Below are 23998 nucleotides of genomic sequence, written 5' to 3'. Positions count from 1 at the left end.
GTGAGTGTGTGTGTGTTTTCCATGACTTTTGATAAAACTGTAGTACATAACTTTATAAATATCACCAACTGTCTGTTACATTCAAACCATTTCCAAATGAATTCACACGCTGCGGATTAAACCGATCGACTCCAAACGATCCTCTCAGTGTTTCTCAGAATAGCGGACTTTAGATTGGGACTGCAGCTAACTATTATTTTCATAATCAATGAATCTGTCAGTTATGTTCAGTCATCTTTTGGGCCATAAAAAATGATGATATTCTCAAATGTTTGCCCACACACCAAAATGATTCAGTTTTAATGAATTATTTGTTAATACAAAGCAAAAAAAAACAAAAAAAAGTTCACTTTTTAAGAAGCTGAAAAATCATACAAAACTGAACAAAAAACCCTGATTAATAAATGAATTAGTTGACAAATAAATGACAATTCATTTAATTGTCAAGACAGAGGCGACAGATGATCAACTTAAGCGAGTCACTGAGTAATTTGAATAATTCTTGCTGTTGTCAGCCCCTATGATGGCACTGTATAAACACAAACGCTCTGACAGGCCTGACAGGATTGTTAGGCAAACCCCCCTTTTTTTTAGCATAGAAATAATGTTATATAATTTTGGTTCACGGAAACCAAACAGAGGTTAGGGTTAACAACATGAATCACCACAAGTTTTGTACCGCAGCTTCATTTCTAAACAAAATGTAAATTTGTGGTTCCAAATTTTTTTTTTTTTAGATTTCTGAGGATGACTGAAAAATAATATGACATATAATCATTCTGTGATGCACAAATGGGAAATAACAAAGGACAAACCCCCTTCTTGAGATAAGGATTAGGAGAAAGGGATTAGCAATGTAACAAAGGTACAAAACTCCCCCCAAATAAGGTCAAATTTAATCCTGTAAACCTCCCCTGTGCCTGACCGTGGTTCCTAAAGGATCCAGACTTGCCAAATGACCTCAGTGCATTGGCATGTGATGATCCACTTAGAATACTCCTCCGTTAACAAGCTCCCCCTCCACGAACCCTTCAGGCACCGGCAACACTGCTTGCCCTGGATCTTTTCAAAACCCACATTTCCTATAGACAAACACACGCCATCTGGGCCCTGAGGTGTGAGCTCATTGTGAACTTTATCACCAGTCTGACAGTCTACAACCAAACTGCTGTCCTGTTAGTGCCTCTCTGCTGAGTACACACAGGATGGTGGCAGCACAGCTGTGTGGAGAGTGTGGAGCTGAGGAGGTCAGCAGGAACACTTCATTTACTTCACATCAAGCTGTTTATGACACGCAGTGTTATAAAAGGTGTGATGCTGTTTTCCCTGTACTTAAGACCTTATTAACACGTATTATATACAAATCTGCCTGTTTGCTTTGGCACTTAACTAAACAGAATATGTTTATGTCATTATAATAAATTTACATTACTAGCGTCATACAGTATCTGAAATATCTGGATGCACGGCGTACTTACTTGCAAAACATCAACTGAATATTAAGTGTTATAGAGGAAGATGATTAAGAGTTTTATGGGTTCAAACGAGTTCCTAGAGGCCACCTAACAGGAACACCCCAAGTAGAGAGCCTGCAGTTAATGTGGGTAATCCACCAGAAGAGCTCCATAAGGAGGAATGCCATTGTAGGAGCTGTAAAATAATTAGGGTTCGAGCAACAAGGTTGCAAGAAACCTATTGAAACTGGAAGGATTATTAGGGTTCGAGCAACAAGGTTGCAAGAAACCTATTGAAACTGGAAGGATTATTATTATTATTATTATTATTATTCTTATTATTCCTTAAAGTAAATCGCCTTTTTGAGGCCTTTCCCATACCCCAAAACTCACAGATTTTTGTGACCGCATCAATCGTGGTGTAAATTTACGTCTGAAAAAGGTTCGGGGAATGTGCGTCGAAAATTGAATGTGGGAGGGGCCAATAAGTGCGGCGCCACCTGTCCAAATTCACCATGACCAACACAATTATCGCACATGCCCGAAATTCGGTACACATGTGTAGTGGGTCAGGATGAAGAAAAAATTACATTATGACCATGATCCAAACCCAACAGGAAATCCGCCATCTTGGGTTGATTGGCGATTTTTTGGCGATTTTGGCGAATTCGCAGCAATGGTATTTGAACTAACTCCTCCTAGAGTTTTCGTGCGATCACCTTCAAACTTGGTGAGGTCCCTGTGGACCAGTTGAGGAGCTCACGGTATCAAAAGTTTTTTCAAATGTCGCATGGCGCACGAGATAGGGGGCGGCAAAGTTCGTGATGATTCTGATGTTTCGCATCAGAAAAAAAAAACTCTTATAACTTTGCGATGGAAGGTCCGATCCGAACCAAACTTGCTATGATTGATGATGGGCCATGGCTGAAGACGTCTATGAAAAAACGGTGAAGTTTGAAAACGGCGCCTCCTTGTGGTGAAAGAAAATACACAAAAAAAAAGTTTTTTTACGATTTTGGGAATAACTTTTTCACAGATAATCGTACCGCACCCAAAATTGGTGACAACAGTCAAAACACATGGTAGATGATGCGTGATCAATATGACGACAAATCGTTTAACGGTGTTGCCATGGCAACGACGCAAAGTCGGATTTTTGGGACAAAAAATCAAACTGCTACAACTTCGTGAATCCTGGTCCGATCTGAACCAAACTTGCTAGGATTGATGATAGTCCGGCCCTAAAGACGTCTATATGAAAATATTAAATTTCGAAAACAGCGCCCCCTGGTGACAGTAGACAATATGACAGCTTGTATTTCAATTATCTCCTCCTAGAGCTTTTGTGCGATCACCTTCAAACTTGGTGAGATCAATGTGGACGAGTTGAGCATCAAAAGTTATCGAAAGCTTTTTAAAATATTGTATGGCGTACGAGATAGGGGGCGCCAAAATTGGAGATAATAATAATTTTTCATAACAGACAATGAAACTCTTATAACTTCGCGATGGAAGGTCTGATCCCAACCAAACTTGCTATAGTTGATGATGGTTAGTTGCTGAAGACGACTATGTTGCTGAAACGGTACATTTTGAAAACAGCGCCTCCTGGTGGTGCTAGAAAATTCTAAAAAAACAAACTGTTACAACTTCGCCAATCCTGGTCCGATCTGAACCAAACTTGCAAGGATTGATGACAGTCCGGCCCTGAACACGTCTATATGAAAATATTCATTTTCAAATACAGCGCCCCCTGGTGACAGCACACAGAATTACATTTATAGTTTTTGATGCTGCTCCAACAGGGATTGTTGTATCCACTTGAAACTTAGTATGTGGGACCCCAGACCCTTCCTCAACATGTCCGTAAAAGGTCACCTCCCTACAGGAAGTGGAACGCCCGAAACAGGAAGTAAAGTCTTACATTGTCCGATTGACACGAAACTAGATATGTGAGTTACTGGACCTTCCCTGAACATGTTTACGGAGACGCCGTTGACCGAACAGGAAGTCGGCCATTTTAAACAGGAAGTGCCCTCTAACTTTGCCGTACATTGTCCGATCTGCACAAAACCTTATATGTGACACCAGGGACCTGTCCTGAGCATGTCCGTAAAAGGTCACCTCCCTACAGGAAGTGGAACGCCCGAAACAGGAAGTAAAGTCTTACATTGTCCGATTTGAACAAAACTTGATATGTAAGACAAGGGAACTTCCCTGAACACGTTTACGGAGATGAACAGGAAGTTGGCGATTTTAAACAGGAAGTGCCCTCTAACTTTGCCGTACATTGTCCGATTTGCACGAAACCTTTTATGTGACACCAGGGACCTGTCCTGAGCATGTCTGCAAGAGATGACCTCCCAACAGGAAGTGGAATGCCCGAAACAGGAAGTCAACTCTAAGATTGTCCGATCTGCACAAAACTTAATATGTAAGACAAGGGAAGTTCCCTGAACACGTTTACGGACACGCACTTGACCGAACAGGAAGTCTGCCATTTTAAACAGGAAGTGCCCTATAACTTTGCCATACGTTGCCCGATCCCCCTCGAAATTTGGAACGACATGCGCAGGGACGCCGCTGAAAATAACTAGTACTGAAAATAACTAGTACTGAAAATAACTAGTACCGCGCGCGGTGAATGAACGGGTGAGAGCGCGAGGCACGCGGGGAGCCGTGGCACACGGCGACCCGCGTGGGTCGGCTCGAACCCGTTCAGAACCGCGCGCGGTACTAGTTATTTTCAGTACTAGTTATTTTCATTATTCTTATTATTCCTTAAAGTAAATCGCCTTTTTGAGGCCTTTCCCATACCCCAAAACTCACAGATTTTTGTGACCGCATCAATCGTGGTGTAAATTTACGTCTGAAAAAGGTTTGGGGAATGTGCGTCGAAAATTGAATGTGGGAGGGGCCAATAAGTGCGGCGCCACCTGTCCAAATTCACCATGACCAACACAATTATCGCACATGCCCGAAATTCGGTACACATGTGTAGTGGGTCGGGATGAAGAAAAAATTACATTATGACCATGATCCAAACCCAACAGGAAATCCGCCATCTTGGGTTGATTGGCGATTTTTTGGCGATTTTGGCGAATTTGCAGCAATGGTATTTGAACTAACTCCTCCTAGAGTTTTCGTGCGATCACCTTCAAACTTGGTGAGGTCCCTGTGGACCAGTTGAGGAGCTCACGGTATCAAAAGTTTTTTCAAATGTCGCATGGCGCACGAGATAGGGGGCGGCAAAGTTCGTGATGATTCTGATGTTTCGCATCAGAAAAACAAAACTCTTATAACTTTGCGATGGAAGGTCCGATCCGAACCAAACTTGCTATGATTGATGATGGGCCATGGCTGAAGACGTCTATGAAAAAACGGTGAAGTTTGAAAACAGCGCCTCCTTGTGGTGAAAGAAAATACACAAAAAAAAAGTTTTTTTACGATTTCGGGAATAACTTTTACACAGATAATCGTACCGCACTCAAAATTGGTGACAACAGTCAAAACACATGGTAGATGATGCGTGATCAATATGACGACAAATCGTTTAACGGTGTTGCCATGGCAACGACGCAAAGTCGGATTTTTGGGACAAAAAATCAAACTGCTACAACTTCGTGAATCCTGGTCCGATCTGAACCAAACTTGCTAGGATTGATGATAGTCCGGCCCTAAAGACGTCTATATGAAAATATTCAATTTCGAAAACAGCGCCCCCTGGTGACAGTAGACAATATGACGGCTTGTATTTCAATTATCTCCTCCTAGAGCTTTTGTGCGATCATCTTCAAACTTGGTGAGATCAATGTGGACAAGTTGAGCATCAAAAGTTATCAAAAGCTTTTTAAAATATTGTATGGCGTACGAGATAGGGGGCGCCAAAATTGGAGATAATAATTATTTTTCATAACAGACAATGAAACTCTTATAACTTCGCGATGGAAGGTCTGATCCCAACCAAACTTGCTATAGTTGATGATGGTTAGTTGCTGAAGACGACTGTGTTGCTGAAACGGTACATTTTGAAAACAGCGCCTCCTGGTGGTGGTAGAAAATTCTAAAAAAACAAACTGTTACAACTTTGCCAATCCTGGTCCGATCTGAACCAAACTTGCAAGGATTGATGACAGTCCGGCCCTGAACACGTCTATATGAAAATATTCATTTTCAAATACAGCGCCCCCTGGTTACAGCAGACAGAATTACATTTATAGTTTTTGATGCTGCTCCAACAGGGATTGTTGTATCCACTTGAAACTTAGTATGTGGGACCCCAGACCCTTCCTCAACATGTCCGTAAAAGGTCACCTCCCTACAGGAAGTGGAACGCCCGAAACAGGAAGTAAAGTCTTACATTGTCCGATTGACACGAAACTAGATATGTGAGTTACTGGACCTTCCCTGAACATGTTTACGGAGACGCCGTTGACCGAACAGGAAGTCGGCCATTTTAAACAGGAAGAGCCCTCTAACTTTGCCGTACATTGTCCGATCTGCACAAAACCTTATATGTGACACCAGGGACCTGTCCTGAGCATGTCCGTAAAAGGTCACCTCCCTACAGGAAGTGGAACGCCCGAAACAGGAAGTAAAGTCTTACATTGTCCGATTGACACAAAACTAGATATGTGAGTTATGGGACCTTCCCTGAACATGTTTCCAGAGACTAACAGGAAGTTGGCCATTTTAAACAGGAAGTGCCCTCTAACTTTGCCGTACGTTGTCCGATTTGCACGAAACCTTATATGTGACACCAGGGACCTGTCCTGAGCATGTCTGCAAAAGATGACCTCCCAACAGGAAGTGGAATGCCCGAAACAGGAAGTAAACTCTAAGATTGTCCGATCTGCACAAAACTTGATATGTAAGACAAGGGAAGTTCCCTGAACACGTTTACGGACACGCACTTGACCGAACAGGAAGTCTGCCATTTTAAACAGGAAGTGCCCTATAACTTTGCCATACATTGCCCGATCCCCCTCGAAATTTGGAACGACATGCGCGGGGACGCCGCTGAAAATAACTAGTACTGAAAATAACTAGTACTGAAAATAACTAGTACCGCGCGCGGTGAATGAACGGGTGAGAGCGCGAGGCACGCGGGGAGCCGTGGCACACGGCGACCCGCGTGGGTCGGCTCGAACCCGTTCAGAACCGCGCGCGGTACTAGTTATTTTTATTATTAGGGTTCGAGCAACAAGGTTGCAAGAAACCTATTGAAACTGGAAGGATTATTAGGGTTCGAGCAACAAGGTTGCAAGAACCCTATTGAAACTGGAAGGATTATTATTATTAGGGTTCGAGCAACAAGGTTGCAAGAAACCTATTGAAACTGAAAGGATTATTATTATTCTTATTATTCCCCCAAATGAATTGCCTTTTTGAGGCCTTTCCCATACCCCAAAACTCAACAATTTTTGTGACCGCATCAATCCTGGTGTAAATTTACGTCTGAAAAAGGTTCGGGGAATGTGCGTCGAAAATTGAATGTGGGAGGGGCCAATAAGTGCGGCGCCACCTGTCCAAATTCACCATGACCAACACAAATATCGCACATGCACGAAATTCGGTACACATGTGTAGTGGGTCAGGATGAAGAAAAAATTACATTATGACCATGATCCAAACCCAACAGGAAATCCGCCATCTTGGGTTGATTGGCCATTTTTTGGCGATTTTGGCGAATTCGCAGCAATGGTATTTGAACTAACTCCTCCTAGAGTTTTCGTGCGATCACCTTCAAACTTGGTGAGGTCCCTGTGGACCAGTTGAGGAGCTCACGGTATCAAAAGTTTTTTCAAATGTCGCAAGGCGCACGAGATAGGGGGCGGCAAAGTTCGTGATGATTCTGATGTTTCGCATCAGAAAAACAAAACTCTTATAACTTTGCGATGGAAGGTCCGATCTGAACCAAACTTGCTACCATTGGTGATGGGCCATGGCTGAAGACGTCTATGAAAAAACGGTGAAGTTTGAAAACAGCGCCTTCTTGTGGTGAAAGAAAATACACAAAAAAAAAGTTTTTTTACGATTTCGGGAATAACTTTTACACAGATAATCGTACCGCACTCAAAATTGGTGACAACAGTCAAAACACATGGTAGATGATGCGTGATCAATATGACGACAAATCGTTTAACGGTGTTGCCATGGCAACGACGCAAAGTCGGATTTTTGGGACAAAAAATCAAACTGCTACAACTTCGTGAATCCTGGTCCGATCTGAACCAAACTTGCTAGGATTGATGATAGTCCGGCCCTAAAGACGTCTATATGAAAATATTAAATTTCGAAAACAGCGCCCCCTGGTGACAGCAGACAATATGACAGCTTGTATTTCAATTATCTCCTCCTAGAGCTTTTGTGCGATCACCTTCAAACTTGGTGAGATCAATGTGGACGAGTTGAGCATCAAAAGTTATCAAAAGCTTTTTAAAATATTGTATGGCGTACGAGATAGGGGGCGCCAAAATTGGAGATAATAATAATTTTTCATAACAGACAATGAAACTCTTATAACTTCACGATGGAAGGTCTGATCCCAACCAAACTTGCTATAGTTGATGATGGTTAGTTGCTGAAGACGACTATGTTGCTGAAACGGTACATTTTGAAAACAGCGCCTCCTGGTGGTGGTAGAAAATTCTAAAAAAAACAAACTGTTACAACTTTGCCAATCCTGGTCCGATCTGAACCAAACTTGCAAGGATTGATGACAGTCCGGCCCTGAACACGTCTATATGAAAATATTCATTTTCAAATACAGCGCCCCCTGGTGACAGCAGACAGAATTACATTTATAGTTTTTGATGCTGCTCCAACAGGGATTGTTGTATCCACTTGAAACTTAGTATGTGGGACCCCAGACCCTTCCTCAACATGTCCGTAAAAGGTCACCTCCCTACAGGAAGTGGAACGCCCGAAACAGGAAGTAAAGTCTTACATTGTCCGATTGACACGAAACTAGATATGTGAGTTACGGGACCTTCCCTGAATATGTTTACGGAGACGCCGTTGACCGAACAGGAAGTGGGCCATTTTAAACAGGAAGTGCCTTCTAACTTTGCCGTACATTGTCCGATCTGCACAAAACCTTATATGTGACACCAGGGACCTGTCCTGAGCATGTCCGTATAAGGTCACCTCCCTACAGGAAGTGGAACGCCCGAAACAGGAAGTAAAGTCTTACATTGTCCGATTGACACGAAACTAGATATGTGAGTTACGGGACCTTCCCTGAAAATGTTGCCGGAGACAAACAGGAAGTCGGCCATTTTAAACAGGAAGTGCCCTCTAACTTTGCCGTACGTTGTCCGATTTGCACGAAACCTTTTATGTGACACCAGGGACCTGTCCTGAGCATGTCTGCAAGAGATGACCTCCTAACAGGAAGTGGAATGTCCGAAACAGGAAGTAAACTCTAAGATTATCCGATCTGCACAAAACTTGATATGTAAGACAAGGGAAGTTCCCTGAACACGTTTACGGACACGCACTTGACCGAACAGGAAGTCTGCCATTTTAAACAGGAAGTGCCCTATAACTTTGCCATACGTTGCCCGATCCCCCCCGAAATTTGGATCGACATGCGTGGGGACGCCGCTGAAAATAACTAGTACTGAAAATAACTAGTACTGAAAATAACTAGTACCGCGCGCGGTGAATGAACGGGTGAGAGCGCGAGGCACGCGGGGAGCCGTGGCACACGGCGACCCGCGTGGGTCGGCTCGAACCCGTTCAGAACCGCGCGCGGTACTAGTTATTATTATTATTCTTATTATTCCTTAAAGTAAATCGCGTTTTTGAGGCCTTTCCCATACCCCAAAACTCACAGATTTTTGTGACCGCATCAATCGTGGTGTAAATTTACGTCTGAAAAAGGTTCGGGGAATGTGCGTCGAAAATTGAATGTGGGAGGGGCCAATAAGTGCGGCGCCACCTGTCCAAATTCACCATGACCAACACAAATATCGCACATGCACGAAATTCGGTACACATGTGTAGTGGGTCAGGATGAAGAAAAAATTACATTATGACCATGATCCAAACCCAACAGGAAATCCGCCATCTTGCGTTGATTGGCCATTTTTTGGCGATTTTGGCGAATTCGCAGCAATGGTATTTGAACTAACTCCTCCTAGAGTTTTCGTGCGATCACCTTCAAACTTGGTGAGGTCCCTGTGGACCAGTTGAGGAGCTCACGGTATCAAAATTTTTTTCAAATGTCGCACGGCGCACGAGATAGGGGGCGGCAAAGTTCGTGATGATTCTGATGTTTCGCATCAGAAAAACAAAACTCTTATAACTTTGCGATGGAAGGTCCGATCCGAACCAAACTTGCTACCATTGATGATGGGCCATGGCTGAAGACGTCTATGAAAAAACGGTGAAGTTTGAAAACAGCGCCTCCTTGTGGTGAAAGAAAATACACAAAAAAAAAGTTTTTTTACAATTTCGGGAATAACTTTTACACAGATAATCGTACCGCACTGAAAATTGGTGACAACAGTCAAAACACATGGTAGATGATGCGTGATCAATATGACAACAAATCGTTTAACGGTGTTGCCATGGCAACGACGCAAAGTCGGATTTTTGGGACAAAAAATCAAACTGCTACAACTTCGTGAATCCTGGTCCGATCTGAACCAAACTTGCTAGGATTGATGATAGTCCGGCCCTAAAGACGTCTATATGAAAATATTAAATTTCGAAAACAGCGCCCCCTGGTGACAGCAGACAATATGACAGCTTGTATTTCAATTATCTCCTCCTAGAGCTTTTGTGCGATCACCTTCAAACTTGGTGAGATCAATGTGGACGAGTTGAGCATCAAAAGTTATCGAAAGCTTTTTAAAATATTGTATGGCGTACGAGATAGGGGGCGCCAAAATTGGAGATAATAATAATTTTTCATAACAGACAATGAAACTCTTATAACTTCGCGATGGAAGGTCTGATCCCAACCAAACTTGCTATAGTTGATGCTGGTTAGTTGCTGAAGACGACTATGTTGCTGAAACGGTACATTTTGAAAACAGCACCTCCTGGTGGTGGTAGAAAATTCTAAAAAAACAAACTGTTACAACTTTGCCAATCCTGGTCCGATCTGAACCAAACTTGCAAGGATTGATGACAGTCCGGCCCTGAACACGTCTATATGAAAATATTCATTTTCAAATACAGCGCCCCCTGGTGACAGCAGACAGAATTACATTTATAGTTTTTGATGCTGCTCCAACAGGGATTGTTGTATCCACTTGAAACTTAGTATGTGGGACCCCAGACCCTTCCTCAACATGTCCGTAAAAGGTCACCTCCCTACAGGAAGTGGAACGCCCGAAACAGGAAGTAAAATCTTACATTGACCGATTGACACGAAACTAGATATGTGAGTTACTGGACCTTCCCTGAACATGTTTCCGGAGACGCCGTTGACCGAACAGGAAGTCGGCCATTTTAAACAGGAAGTGCCCTCTAACTTTGCCGTACGTTGTCCGATCTGCACAAAACCTTATATGTGACACCAGGGACCTGTCCTGAGCATGTCCGTAAAAGGTCACCTCCCTACAGGAAGTGGAACGCCCGAAACAGGAAGTAAAGTCTTACATTGTCCGATTTGAACAAAACTTGATATGTAAGACAAGGGAACTTCCCTGAACACGTTTATGGAGACGAACAGGAAGTTGGCGATTTTAAACAGGAAGTGCCCTCTAACTTTGCCGTACGTTGTCCGATTTGCACGAAACCTTTTATGTGACACCAGGGACCTGTCCTGAGCATGTCTGCAAGAGATGACCTCCCAACAGGAAGTGGAATGCCCGAAACAGGAAGTAAACTCTAAGATTATCCGATCTGCACAAAACTTGATATGTAAGACAAGGGAAGTTCCCTGAACACGTTTACGTACACGCACTTGACCGAACAGGAAGTCTGCCATTTTAAACAGGAAGTGCCCTATAACTTTGTCATACGTTGCCCGATCCCCCTCGAAATTTGGAACGACATGCGCAGGGACGCCGCTGAAAATAACTAGTACTGAAAATAACTAGTACTGAAAATAACTAGTACCGCGCGCGGTGAATGAACGGGTGAGAGCGCGAGGCACGCGGGAGCCGTGGCACACGGCGACCTGCGTGGGTCGGCTCGAACCCGTTCAGAACCGCGCGCGGTACTAGTTATTTTTATTATTATTAGGGTTCGAGCAACAAGGTTGCAAGAACCCTATTGAAACTGGAAGGATTATTATTATTATTATTATTATTATTATTCTTATTATTCCCCCAAATGAATTGCCTTTTTGAGGCCTTTCCCATACCCCAAAACTCACCAATTTTTGTGACCGCATCAATCCTGGTGTAAATTTACGTCTGAAAAAGGTTCGGGGAATGTGCGTCGAAAATTGAATGTGGGAGGGGCCAATAAGTGCGGCGCCACCTGTCCAAATTCACCATGACCAACACAAATATCGCACATGCACGAAATTCGGTACACATGTGTAGTGGGTCAGGATGAAGAAAAAATTACATTATGACCATGATCCAAACCCAACAGGAAATCCGCCATCTTGGGTTGATTGGCCATTTTTTGGCGATTTTGGCGAATTCGCAGCAATGGTATTTGAACTAACTCCTCCTAGAGTTTTCGTGCGATCACCTTCAAACTTGGTGAGGTCCCTGTGGACCAGTTGAGGAGCTTACAGTATCAAAAGTTTTTTCAAATGTCGCACGGCGCACGAGATAGGGGGCGGCAAAGTTCGTGATGATTCTGATGTTTCGCATCAGAAAAAAAAAACTCTTATAACTTTGCGATGGAAGGTCCGATCCGAACCAAACTTGCTATGATTGATGATGGGCCATGGCTGAAGACGTCTATGAAAAAACGGTGAAGTTTGAAAACAGCGCCTCCTTGTGGTGAAAGAAAATACACAAAAAAAAAGTTTTTTTACAATTTCGGGAATAACTTTTACACAGATAATGGTACCGCACTCAAAATTGGTGACAACAGTCAAAACACATGGTAGATGATGCGTGATCAATATGACGACAAATCGTTTAACGGTGTTGCCATGGCAACGACGCAAAGTCGGATTTTTGGGACAAAAAATCAAACTGCTACAACTTCGTGAATCCTGGTCCGATCTGAACCAAACTTGCTAGGATTGATGATAGTCCGGCCCTAAAGACGTCTATATGAAAATATTCAATTTCGAAAACAGCGCCCCCTGGTGACAGTAGACAATATGACAGCTTGTATTTCAATTATCTCCTCCTAGAGCTTTTGTGCGATCACCTTCAAACTTGGTGAGATCAATGTGGACGAGTTGCGCATCAAAAGTTATCAAAAGCTTTTTAAAATATTGTATGGCGTACGAGATAGGGGGCGCCAAAATTGGAGATAATAATAATTTTTCATAACAGACAATGAAACTCTTATAACTTCGCGATGGAAGGTCTGATCCCAACCAAACTTGCTATAGTTGAGGATGGTTAGTTGCTGAAGACGACTATGTTGCTGAAACGGTACATTTTGAAAACAGCGCCTCCTGGTGGTGGTAGAAAATTCTAAAAAAACAAACTGTTACAACTTTGCCAATCCTGGTCCGATCTGAACCAAACTTGCGAGGATTGATGACAGTCCGGCCCTGAACACGTCTATATGAAAATATTCATTTTCAAATACAGCGCCCCCTGGTGACAGCAGACAGAATTACATTTATAGTTTTTGATGCTGCTCCAACAGGGATTGTTGTATCCACTTGAAACTTAGTATGTGGGACCCCAGACCCTTCCTCAACATGTCCGTAAAAGGTCACCTCCCTACAGGAAGTGGAACGGCCGAAACAGGAAGTAAAGTCTTACATTGTCCGATTGACACGAAACTAGATATGTGAGTTACGGGACCTTCCCTGAACATGTTTACGGAGACGCCGTTGACCGAACAGGAAGTCGGCCATTTTAAACAGGAAGTGCCCTCTAACTTTGCCGTACGTTGTCCGATCTGCACAAAACCTTATATGTGACACCAGGGACCTGTCCTGAGCATGTCCGTAAAAGGTCACCTCCCTACAGGAAGTGGAACGCCCGAAACAGGAAGTAAAGTCTTACATTGTCCGATTTGAACAAAACTTGATATGTAAGACAAGGGAACTTCCCTGAACACGTTTACGGAGACGAACAGGAAGTTGGCGATTTTAAACAGGAAGTGCCCTCTAACTTTGCTGTACGTTGTCCGATTTGCACGAAACCTTTTATGTGACACCAGGGACCTGTCCTGAGCATGTCTGCAAGAGATGACCTCCCAACAGGAAGTGGAATGCCCGAAACAGGAAGTAAACTCTAAGATTATCCGATCTGCACAAAACTTGATATGTAAGACAAGGGAAGTTCCCTGAACACGTTTACGTACACGCACTTGACCGAACAGGAAGTCTGCCATTTTAAACAGGAAGTGCCCTATAACTTTGTCATACTTTGCCCGATCCCCCTCGAAATTTGGAACGATATGCGCAGGGACGCCGCTGAAAATAACTAGTACTGAAAATAACTAGTACTGAAAATAACTAGTACTGAAAATAACTAGTACTGAAAATAACTAGTACCGCGCGCGGTGAATGAACGGGTGAGAGCGCGAGGCACGCGGGGAGCCGTGGCACACGGCGACCCGCGTGGGTCGGCTCGAACCCGTTCAGAACCGCGCGCGGTACTAGTTATTTTTATTCTTATTATTCCTTAAAGTAAATCGCCTTTTTGAGGCCTTTCCCATACCCCAAAACTCACAGATTTTTGTGACCGCATCAATCGTGGTGTAAATTTACGTCTGAAAAAGGTTCGGGGAATGTGCGTCAAAAATTGAATGTGGGAGGGGCCAATAAGTGCGGCGCCACCTGTCCAAATTCACCATGACCAACACAAATATCGCACATGCACGAAATTCGGTACACATGTGTAGTGGGTCAGGATGAAGAAAAAATTACATTATGACCATGATCCAAACCCAACAGGAAATCCGCCATCTTGGGTTGATTGGCGATTTTTTGGCGATTTTGGCGAATTCGCAGCAATGGTATTTGAACCAACTCCTCCTAGAGTTTTCTTGCGATCACCTTCAAACTTGGTGAGGTCCCTGTGGACCAGTTGAGGAGCTCACGGTATCAAAAGTTTTTTCAAATGTCGCACGGCGCACGAGATAGGGGGCGGCAAAGTTCGTGATGATTCTGATGTTTCGCATCAGAAAAAAAAAACTCTTATAACTTTGCGATGGAAGGTCCGATCCGAACCAAACTTGCTATGATTGATGATGGGCCATGGCTGAAGACGTCTATGAAAAAACGGTGAAGTTTGAAAACAGCGCCTCCTTGTGGTGAAAGAAAATACACAAAAAAAAAGTTTTTTTACGATTTCGGGAATAACTTTTACACAGGTAATCGTACCGCACTCAAAATTGGTGACAACAGTCAAAACACATGGTAGATGATGCGTGATCAATATGACGACAAATCGTTTAACGGTGTTGCCATGGCAACGACGCAAAGTCGGATTTTTGGGACAAAAAATCAAACTGCTACAACTTCGTGAATCCTGGTCCGATCTGAACCAAACTTGCTAGGATTGATGATAGTCCGGCCCTAAAGACGTCTATATGAAAATATTCAATTTCGAAAACAGCGCCCCCTGGTGACAGTAGACAATATGACAGCTTGTATTTCAATTATCTCCTCCTAGAGCTTTTGTGCGATCACCTTCAAACTTGGTGAGATCAATGTGGACGAGTTGAGCATCAAAAGTTATCAAAAGCTTTTTAAAATATTGTATGGCGTACGAGATAGGGGGCGCCAAAATTGGAGATAATAATAATTTTTCATAACAGACAATGAAACTCTTATAACTTCGCGATGGAAGGTCTGATCCCAACCAAACTTGCTATAGTTGATGATGGTTAGTTGCTGAAGACGACTATGTTGCTGAAACGGTACATTTTGAAAACAGCGCCTCCTGGTGGTGCTAGTAAATTCTAAAAAAACAAACTGTTACAACTTTGCCAATCCTGCTCCGATCTGAACCAAACTTGCAAGGATTGATGACAGTCCGGCCCTGAACACGTCTATATGAAAATATTCATTTTCAAATACAGCGCCCCCTGGTGACAGCAGACAGAATTACATTTACAGTTTTTGATGCTGCTCCAACAGGGATTGTTGTATCCACTTGAAACTTAGTATGTGGGACCCCAGACCCTTCCTCAACATGTCCGTAAAAGGTCACCTCCCTACAGGAAGTGGAACGCCCGAAACAGGAAGTAAAGTCTTACATTGTCCGATTGACACGAAACTAGATATGTGAGTTACTGGACCTTCCCTGAACATGTTTACGGAGACGCCGTTGACGGAACAGGAAGTCGGCCATTTTAAACAGGAAGTGCCCTCTAACTTTGCCGTACGTTGTCCGATTTGCACAAAACCTTATATGTGACACCAGGGACCTGTCCTGAGCATGTCCGTAAAAGGTCACCTCCCTACAGGAAGTGGAACACCCGAAACAGGAAGTAAAGTCTTACATTGTCCGATTGACACAAAACTAGATATGTGAGTTACGGGACCTTCCCTGAACATGTTTCCAGAGACGAACAGGAAGTTGGCCATTTTAAACAGGAAGTGCCCTCTAACTTTGCCGTACGTTGTCCGATTTGCACGAAACCTTTTATGTGACACCAGGGACCTGTCCTGAGCATGTCTGCAAGAGATGACCTCCCAACAGGAAGTGGAATGCCCGAAACAGGAAGTAAACTCTAAGATTATCCGATCTGCACAAAACTTGATATGTAAGACAAGGGAAGTTCCCTGAACACGTTTACGTACACGCACTTAACCGAACAGGAAGTCTGCCATTTTAAACAGGAAGTGCCCTATAACTTTGTCATACGTTGCCCAATCCCCCTCGAAATTTGGAACGACATGCGCAGGGACGCCGCTGAAAATAACTAGTACTGAAAATAACTAGTACTGAAAATAACTAGTACTGAAAATAACTAGTACCGCGCGCGGTGAATGAACGGGTGAGAGCGCGAGGCACGCGGGGAGCCGTGGCACACGGCGACCCGCGTGGGTCGGCTCGAACCCGTTCAGAACCGCGCGCGGTACTAGTTATTTTTATTCTTATTATTCCTTAAAGTAAATCGCGTTTTTGAGGCCTTTCCCATACCCCAAAACTCACAGATTTTTGTGACCGCATCAATCCTGGTGTAAATTTACGTCTGAAAAAGGTTCGGGGAATGTGCGTCGAAAATTGAATGTGGGAGGGGCCAAAACGTGCGAAGCGACCTGTCAAAATTCACCATGACCAACACAATTATCGCACATGCACGAAAATCGGTACACATGTGTAGTGGGTCAGGATGAAGAAAAAATTACATTATGACCATGATCCAAACCCAACAGGAAATCCGCCATCTTGGGTTGATTGGCCATTTTTTGGCGATTTTGGCGAATTCGCAGCAATGGTATTTGAACTAACTCCTCCTAGAGTTTTCGTGCGATCACCTTCAAACTTGGTGAGGTCCCTGTGGACCAGTTGAGGAGCTCCCGGTATCAAAAGTTTTTTCAAATGTCGCACGGCGCACGAGATAGGGGGCGGCAAAGTTCGTGATGATTCTGATGTTTCGCATCAGAAAAACAAAACTCTTATAACTTTGCGATGGAAGGTCCGATCCGAACCAAACTTGCTACCATTGATGATGGGCCATGGCTGAAGACGTCTATGAAAAAACGGTGAAGTTTGAAAACAGCGCCTCCTTGTGGTGAAAGAAAATACACAAAAAAAAAGTTTTTTTACGATTTCGGGAATAACTTTTACACAGATAATCGTACCGCACTCAAAATTGGTGACAACAGTCAAAACACATGGTAGATGATGCGTGATCAATATGACGACAAATCGTTTAACGGTGTTGCCATGGCAACGACGCAAAGTCGGATTTTTGGGACAAAAAATCAAACTGCTACAACTTCGCGAATCCTGGTCCGATCTGAACCAAACTTGCTAGGATTGATGATAGTCCGGCCCTAAAGACGTCTATATGAAAATATTCAATTTCGAAAACAGCGCCCCCTGGTGACAGCAGACAATATGACAGCTGGTATTTCAATTATCTCCTCCTAGAGCTTTTGTGCGATCACCTTCAAACTTGGTGAGATCAATGTGGACGAGTTGAGCATCAAAAGTTATCAAAAGCTTTTTAAAATATTGTATGGCGTACGAGATAGGGGGCGCCAAAATTGGAGATAATAATAATTTTTCACAACAGACAGTAAAACTCTTATAACTTCGCGATGGAAGGTCTGATCCCAACCAAACTTGCTATAGTTGATGATGGTTAGTTGCTGAAGACGACTATGTTGCTGAAACGGTACATTTTGAAAACAGCGCCTCCTGGTGGTGCTAGAAAATTCTAAAAAAAGGAACTGTTACAACTTTGCCAATCCTGGTCCAATCTGAACCAAACTTGCAAGGATTGATGACAGTCCTGCCCTGAACACGTCTATATGAAAATATTCATTTTCAAATACAGCGCCCCCTGGTGACAGCAGACAGAATTACATTTATAGTTTTTGATGCTGCTCCAACAGGGATTGTTGTATCCACTTGAAACTTAGTATGTGGGACCCTAGACCCTTCCTCAACATGTCCGTAAAAGGTCACCTCCCTACAGGAAGTGGAACGCCCAAAACAGGAAGTAAAGTCTTACATTGTCCGATTGACACAAAACTGGATATGTGAGTTACGGGACCTTCCCTGAACATGTTTACGGAGACGCCGTTGACCGAACAGGAAGTCGGCCATTTTAAACAGGAAGTGCCCTCTAACTTTGCCGTACGTTGTCCGATTTGCACGAAACCTTTTAAGTGACACCAGGGACCTGTCCTGAGCATGTCCGTAAAAGGTCACCTCCCTACAGGAAGTGGAACGCCCGAAACAGGAAGTAAAGTCTTACATTGTCCGATTGACACAAAACTAGATATGTGAGTTACGGGACCTTCCCTGAACATGTTTCCAGAGACGAACAGGAAGTTGGCCATTTTAAACAGGAAGTGCCCTCTAACTTTGCCGTACGTTGTCCGATTTGCACGAAACCTTATATGTGACACCAGGGACCTGTCCTGAGCATGTCTGCAAAAGATGACCTCCCAACAGGAAGTGGAATGCCCGAAACAGGAAGTAAATTTAAGATTGTCCGATCTGAACAAAACTTGATATGTAAGACAAGGGAACTTCCCTGAACACGTTTACGGACGCGCATTTTACCGTACAGGAAGTCGGCCATTTTAAACAGGAAGCGCCCTATAACTTTGCCATACTTTGCCCGATCCCCCTCGAAATTTGGATCGACATGCGCGGGGACGCCGCTGAAAATAACTAGTACTGAAAATAACTAGTACTGAAAATAACTAGTACTGAAAATAACTAGTACCGCGCGCGGTGAATGAACGGGTGAGAGCGCGAGGCACGCGGGGAGCCGTGGCACACGGCGACCCGCGTGGGTCGGCTCGAACCCGTTCAGAACCGCGCGCGGTACTAGTTTCCATTGAGATTGTCTTTTGTGAGGGTACGGGAGCCTGAGCCCAACAATGAAGCCACATTCACAAGCAGTGGACACAGACCTGTTTTAAGTCCTGTTACAATAGCAGCTATGATGTATAATGACTTAAACAAACCTAATGCAAAACCTTTTGCAACAAAACACAAACAAGGTTGATAAAGGGAGTTTCTACTGTTTCAGCAGGTGTCAGAGCATGACACAAACTTTACTGGAGATGATTCAGGTCCACCTGAGGCTGCTGGGAATTATTGCTACAGGCAATTTAGCCGAGAGTGTGTTCCAGTCCAGGACTCTCCATTAACAAGCCCGCTCTGAGATGCAGCCATCCCTGCCACCATCATTTGTCTATGTCCACAGCCCTTTGCCCACTGATCTGGAAAAGCTGCAGTGAATGGCGATGATCCACCCGTACCCTCCAGAACCCCTTTAAAGCCTTTTACATTCTGCACGCGCAGCTACATTCCTACATGAGGTGAAGTAGGTCAGCAGGAGCCCTTATCTTTCAGAGAGCTGCTTCATGCTGCCTTAGGTCTACTGATTCCTCGCTGTGTCACTGTCACACAGTATACTGTATGCCCTTGTGTGATACATGGATAATAATCATGCAAGTTCCCATTAATCACGCTGATAACAGTTTGACTTTGATGGAAATCAGGAGGGATCATCTTATACAGCGCTTCTCCCGTCATCCAGATTGCCCTGGAAATGTATTCAAAGTACAGAACAATGAAAATAATACTAACTTCCAACAGCTGAAAAGAAAATCTGAGTAGATCTTGGAGCACAGCCCAAATATTTTCCTTTTGTCTGATCATGCCTGGCACCAACCAAATCCTGGTGGTGGCAAAACAATCGAAACAGCTTCTTATAACTTTTAACTGAAAAAACCTTTGACTCTTGAGAGAAATTGGAGCTAGACCACAACCTTTTTATTGTTTGCCTTGACCAGACAAGGGGCTTCCTTCTACCATGTGCATTCCTCATGCCTGTTGACCGCATACAATCATCACCTAACATAGATAGTGCACTGCCAACAGCCCTGCCCCCTAATTACCATCCATCCATCCACAGCAGGAGACCCAGGTCAGTCACACATTAACTTCAACGGGTTCCAAAACGAACAAAACTTGACGTTGCGGTGGGAGTTCTGTCAAGTCGATGCGATTTCGTACGAGCCCTCTGAGCTGCAAAATAAGCTGTGAGAGCATGATGTCAGTGCAGAGTGGCCTTTTGAGCAAACAGACAAATTTTCATGAGGGCGGCACACGTCTGCCTGAGCCAAAGGCCTCCTCTGGCCAAAGCCGAACCAAAGGGACAGGCATGGAGGAAAAAGAGAACCATTGACACACTGGTATTCTTCAGCCAAAGTCGAAGTCCCGAGCCAAATGTGTTCAGTGGAGAGAAGAGGAGGGGTGGGAGCGGGTGGGGGTTGAGGGACAGGGCAAGCAAGCAGATACAAAGAGTCTCTGTGTCAATGCAGTGGCTCCACAACTGAAGATAACATTAAAATAATATGTAATTTAAGTGGCCCCTCAACATCCAAGGTCAGCACCGCTGGCTAGGCCAACCTCCTTCACGAACTGTGATTGTGATACAATCCGGTTTGATGGTTTCAGTTGTATGAAGGGGTTGGCCGAGCTCCACGGATACACAAAGAGCCTCTCTGCCAGCTGGGACTGTAGGAGGGGAGTACATAGCTCTCTCTCAGCTCTGCCTCGCAAAGCCTCTACATTTCCTCTATTCTTTCATTTCAAGGCTTTTTTCTATTTGCCTCTGGTGTACTTGTACTGCACTCATGTTAGCATACTGTACCGGGACACCGCACAAACCATCTTTACATTACAACTGACGCCATTGATCAAAAATTACATTCAATAGGAATATTCATAGACCTGAAAAAGGCATTTGACACCATCAACCATGATATTTTGATAGCTAAACTGGAGAGATACGGTATAAGAGGCATAGCACTGGAATGGGTCAAGAGTTATCTTCACAACAGATCTCAATATGTTAAGATGGGAGATTGCACATCGACTTGCTTGGACATAATTTGTGGGGTTCCACAAGGATCAGTGCTCGGCCCTAAACTGTTTATACTATACATTAATGACATATGCAAGGTATCCAATATTCTGAAATTAACATTATTTGCAGATGATACTAATATTTTCTGTTCGGGGGAAGACCTAAACCAATTAGTGGAAACAGTCAATAATGAAATGGCCAAGCTACATGTGTGGTTTAATATAAATAAACTATCTCTAAATCTAGAGAAAACTAAATATATGCTGTATGGGAAAAAAGGATGTAAGACTAGTATTAACATACAAGTTAATGGAGTGGACATCGAAAGGGTTAAAGAGTACAAAGTGCTGGGAGTGATTATTGATGACATGTTAAGTTGGAAGCCACACACCAAACAGTTAAAAGGCAAGCTGGCCAGGAGTGTGTCCATACTTTGGAGGGCACAAAAACTATTAAACCAAAAGGCACTGTACTTGTTGTACTGCGCACTAGTCTCTCCACACCTGCAATACTGCGCAGAGGTCTGGGGACACACTTACAAAACCACTACTTATCCCCTGTTTATACTCCAAAAAAGAGCCTTGAGAATCCTACATCATGCCAGTTACAGAGAACATACAAATCAACTATTTACCAAATCAAAAATACTCAAATTCTATGACTTAATAAAATACCGCACAGTACAGATGATTTATAGGGCTGCCAACAAAAACCTCCCTCACAATCTACAGACATTATTCCTGAACAGAGGGGAGGGACACAATCTAAGAGGGAACATGAGGTTTAGGCAGAGAAGGGTAAGAACTACATTAAAATCCTTTACTGTATCGGTCACGGGGGTCAGACAGTGGAACAATCTGGATGAGGAGATGAAAAAATCAGCAAAACTGAGTGTATTTAAAAAGAAGTATGTAGAGATGACTATTAATCGATACAGACTGACACAGAAAGAAAATATGACAAAGGTCAGAGACAGAAATTTGTAGACACTGGGGGAAACGGTGCAACGGCGCGATGGAACACCATGGACACATGTACATACACACATGGAGTCTGAGTTGACTGTCTAGAGCTAGACTATATCTCTGAGTGCTACCGGATGCTGAAACATGTTTTCTTTGTCAAAATGTCATTAAAAAAATAAAAAATAAAAAAAAAATAAAAAGCAAAATAAAAAAAAAAAAAAAAAAAAAGGAAATGAAATGTATGATGATAATGGGGCGGGACTAGTTAAGCTTTGCTTCTCCCGCTTTCCCTTTCGGTTATGTATATTGTGTGAACTGCAATGTTATGTGATGAGTGATCTAAATGTCATGACCGAAATAAATAAATAAATAAATAAATAATAAATAAATAAACTCCCACTCATTAAGACTGCACATTATCAGAGTGGTCAAGGCAGTTCAAACACAAAATAACGGCATTGATCTTACCTTCCCCCATTGGGCTCTGGTGGAGAGCAGAATGAGACCCCTCTGGCATGGCACTCAGGCCTCTGGAGCTGACAAAACAAAACATGGATGGTCAAACAGATCCCTGTACTTTACGACAAGACATACAGTACAGACAGCATGGCAATGTCTATGCTTTTTCATCAGTTTGACTTAAAAAACACCATTGGTTTCTACATTGTGTGACACTTTTCTTGACTGGTCTGGGTAACAGAGAGCATCGACTAGCCAGGCTAATCAGGTCTTACATAAAAGGGGAAATTCTTCCCATTCCCTTGTTTGCTGCTCTGGATTAGCTCATGTCAGCCACTTGGTAGTGTAACCAGGGCTAAGATATGTAAGGGAAGATTCAAAAACAACAAAGTAAACATCTGTAAACATCTGCCATTTAAGTCATATACATATTAATATTTTTAAAAAAAAAACAATAAAACACAATTTCAAGCAGCATCAATGATGCCAAATATTTCAACTTACTAAAGAATGACAAACAAAAAATTCACAAGTTCTAAAATAAATCCATACCCAATCAAAAACAAGTCTCTCATTATGAGTGAGACTGCCCAGAGTCTGGTAGCATGTCTTTTTCTAATCCCTCATGCCAGACTTCAGTACTGTTAATGATGAGGTGCGTCTCCTCAGAGTCGCTGTGATGCCATTTTCTCACGACAGTTGTTCTCTGTCTCCTTGCAGCAAATTAAGATTGAGGGCTGTGCATGAGAACTCGCCCCAGTATAATTCCTGGTGTGCCTCCAGCTTTTAAACATTACATTCTTGGGCCAGCACGATCAGAGGAGCAGAAATTCTTCGGGGATTAGGATGGGCATTCTTCATAGTGTGTTTGCTGGCCACTGTGCCAAACTAACAGCCAGGCCAGCCGAGGCCAAACTGAGCTCCCTGCCAAGAGGTCTGGCAATTAAGATGTGCAGGCATGCAAGAGGAGAAGTCACAGAGCTGCTTCTGAACATCAAATCACTGCTTCACTGTAGGGTTCCTGTAGCTGAAGCCTGGGCGAAAGTATCTCTTATTTACTGGTAGACAATAATCCCTGTAGCCACACTTTTGCTTTTGGTGGTTTATGTAATGTCAGAATCCTTTTTATTGCATGGTCTCCATCACTATGCAACATATACGTAATGTAGGAAATATGAAAATGTCTGGAATATCTAGAATCTAATATAATATTTTGTCTGTAAATTATAAGCAAAGGTTCTAGGTTTTAGGGTTTCTGAAATAAATGCTGCAAGACTGATTTGTCCTCAGTTAATGTATTACTGTGATACAATGACAAAGAATAAAGTGTCCTCCAACAGTTTTTGATCAAGCCTGGCTCTTTAATTGGTTTTCAAGTGGTGGGTTAGTTAGGCTTTGAACTGGTCTCAATGAACAGCAAAATAATAAAACAATCTGATAATCCTGCCCACTTTAACCCTGCAAATTGATGAGACCAAAACTATGCTAATC

General features: G+C 43.2%; 1 protein-coding gene across 5 annotated transcripts in view; it reads right to left on the bottom strand.

Annotated features, from left to right (window-relative positions):
- The window catches only part of LOC131444460 (pleckstrin homology domain-containing family G member 3), a 49198-nt gene that overhangs the window by 21169 nt on the left and 4031 nt on the right, over positions 1-23998 (bottom strand). For all 5 annotated transcript variants that reach the window (XM_058614790.1, XM_058614786.1, XM_058614788.1 and 2 more), the window contains exon 2: positions 22517-22584. In XM_058614790.1, coding sequence (XP_058470773.1) covers positions 22517-22565 — 49 coding nt within the window. In that variant the 5' untranslated portion in view covers positions 22566-22584. The remainder of the gene's footprint in view (positions 1-22516; positions 22585-23998) is intronic.

The sequence above is a fragment of the Solea solea genome, chromosome 18 (genome assembly GCF_958295425.1).
Source record: "Solea solea chromosome 18, fSolSol10.1, whole genome shotgun sequence".
Lineage (NCBI taxonomy): Eukaryota > Metazoa > Chordata > Actinopteri > Pleuronectiformes > Soleidae > Solea > Solea solea.
This window is presented reverse-complemented; position numbering and strand designations above follow the sequence as displayed.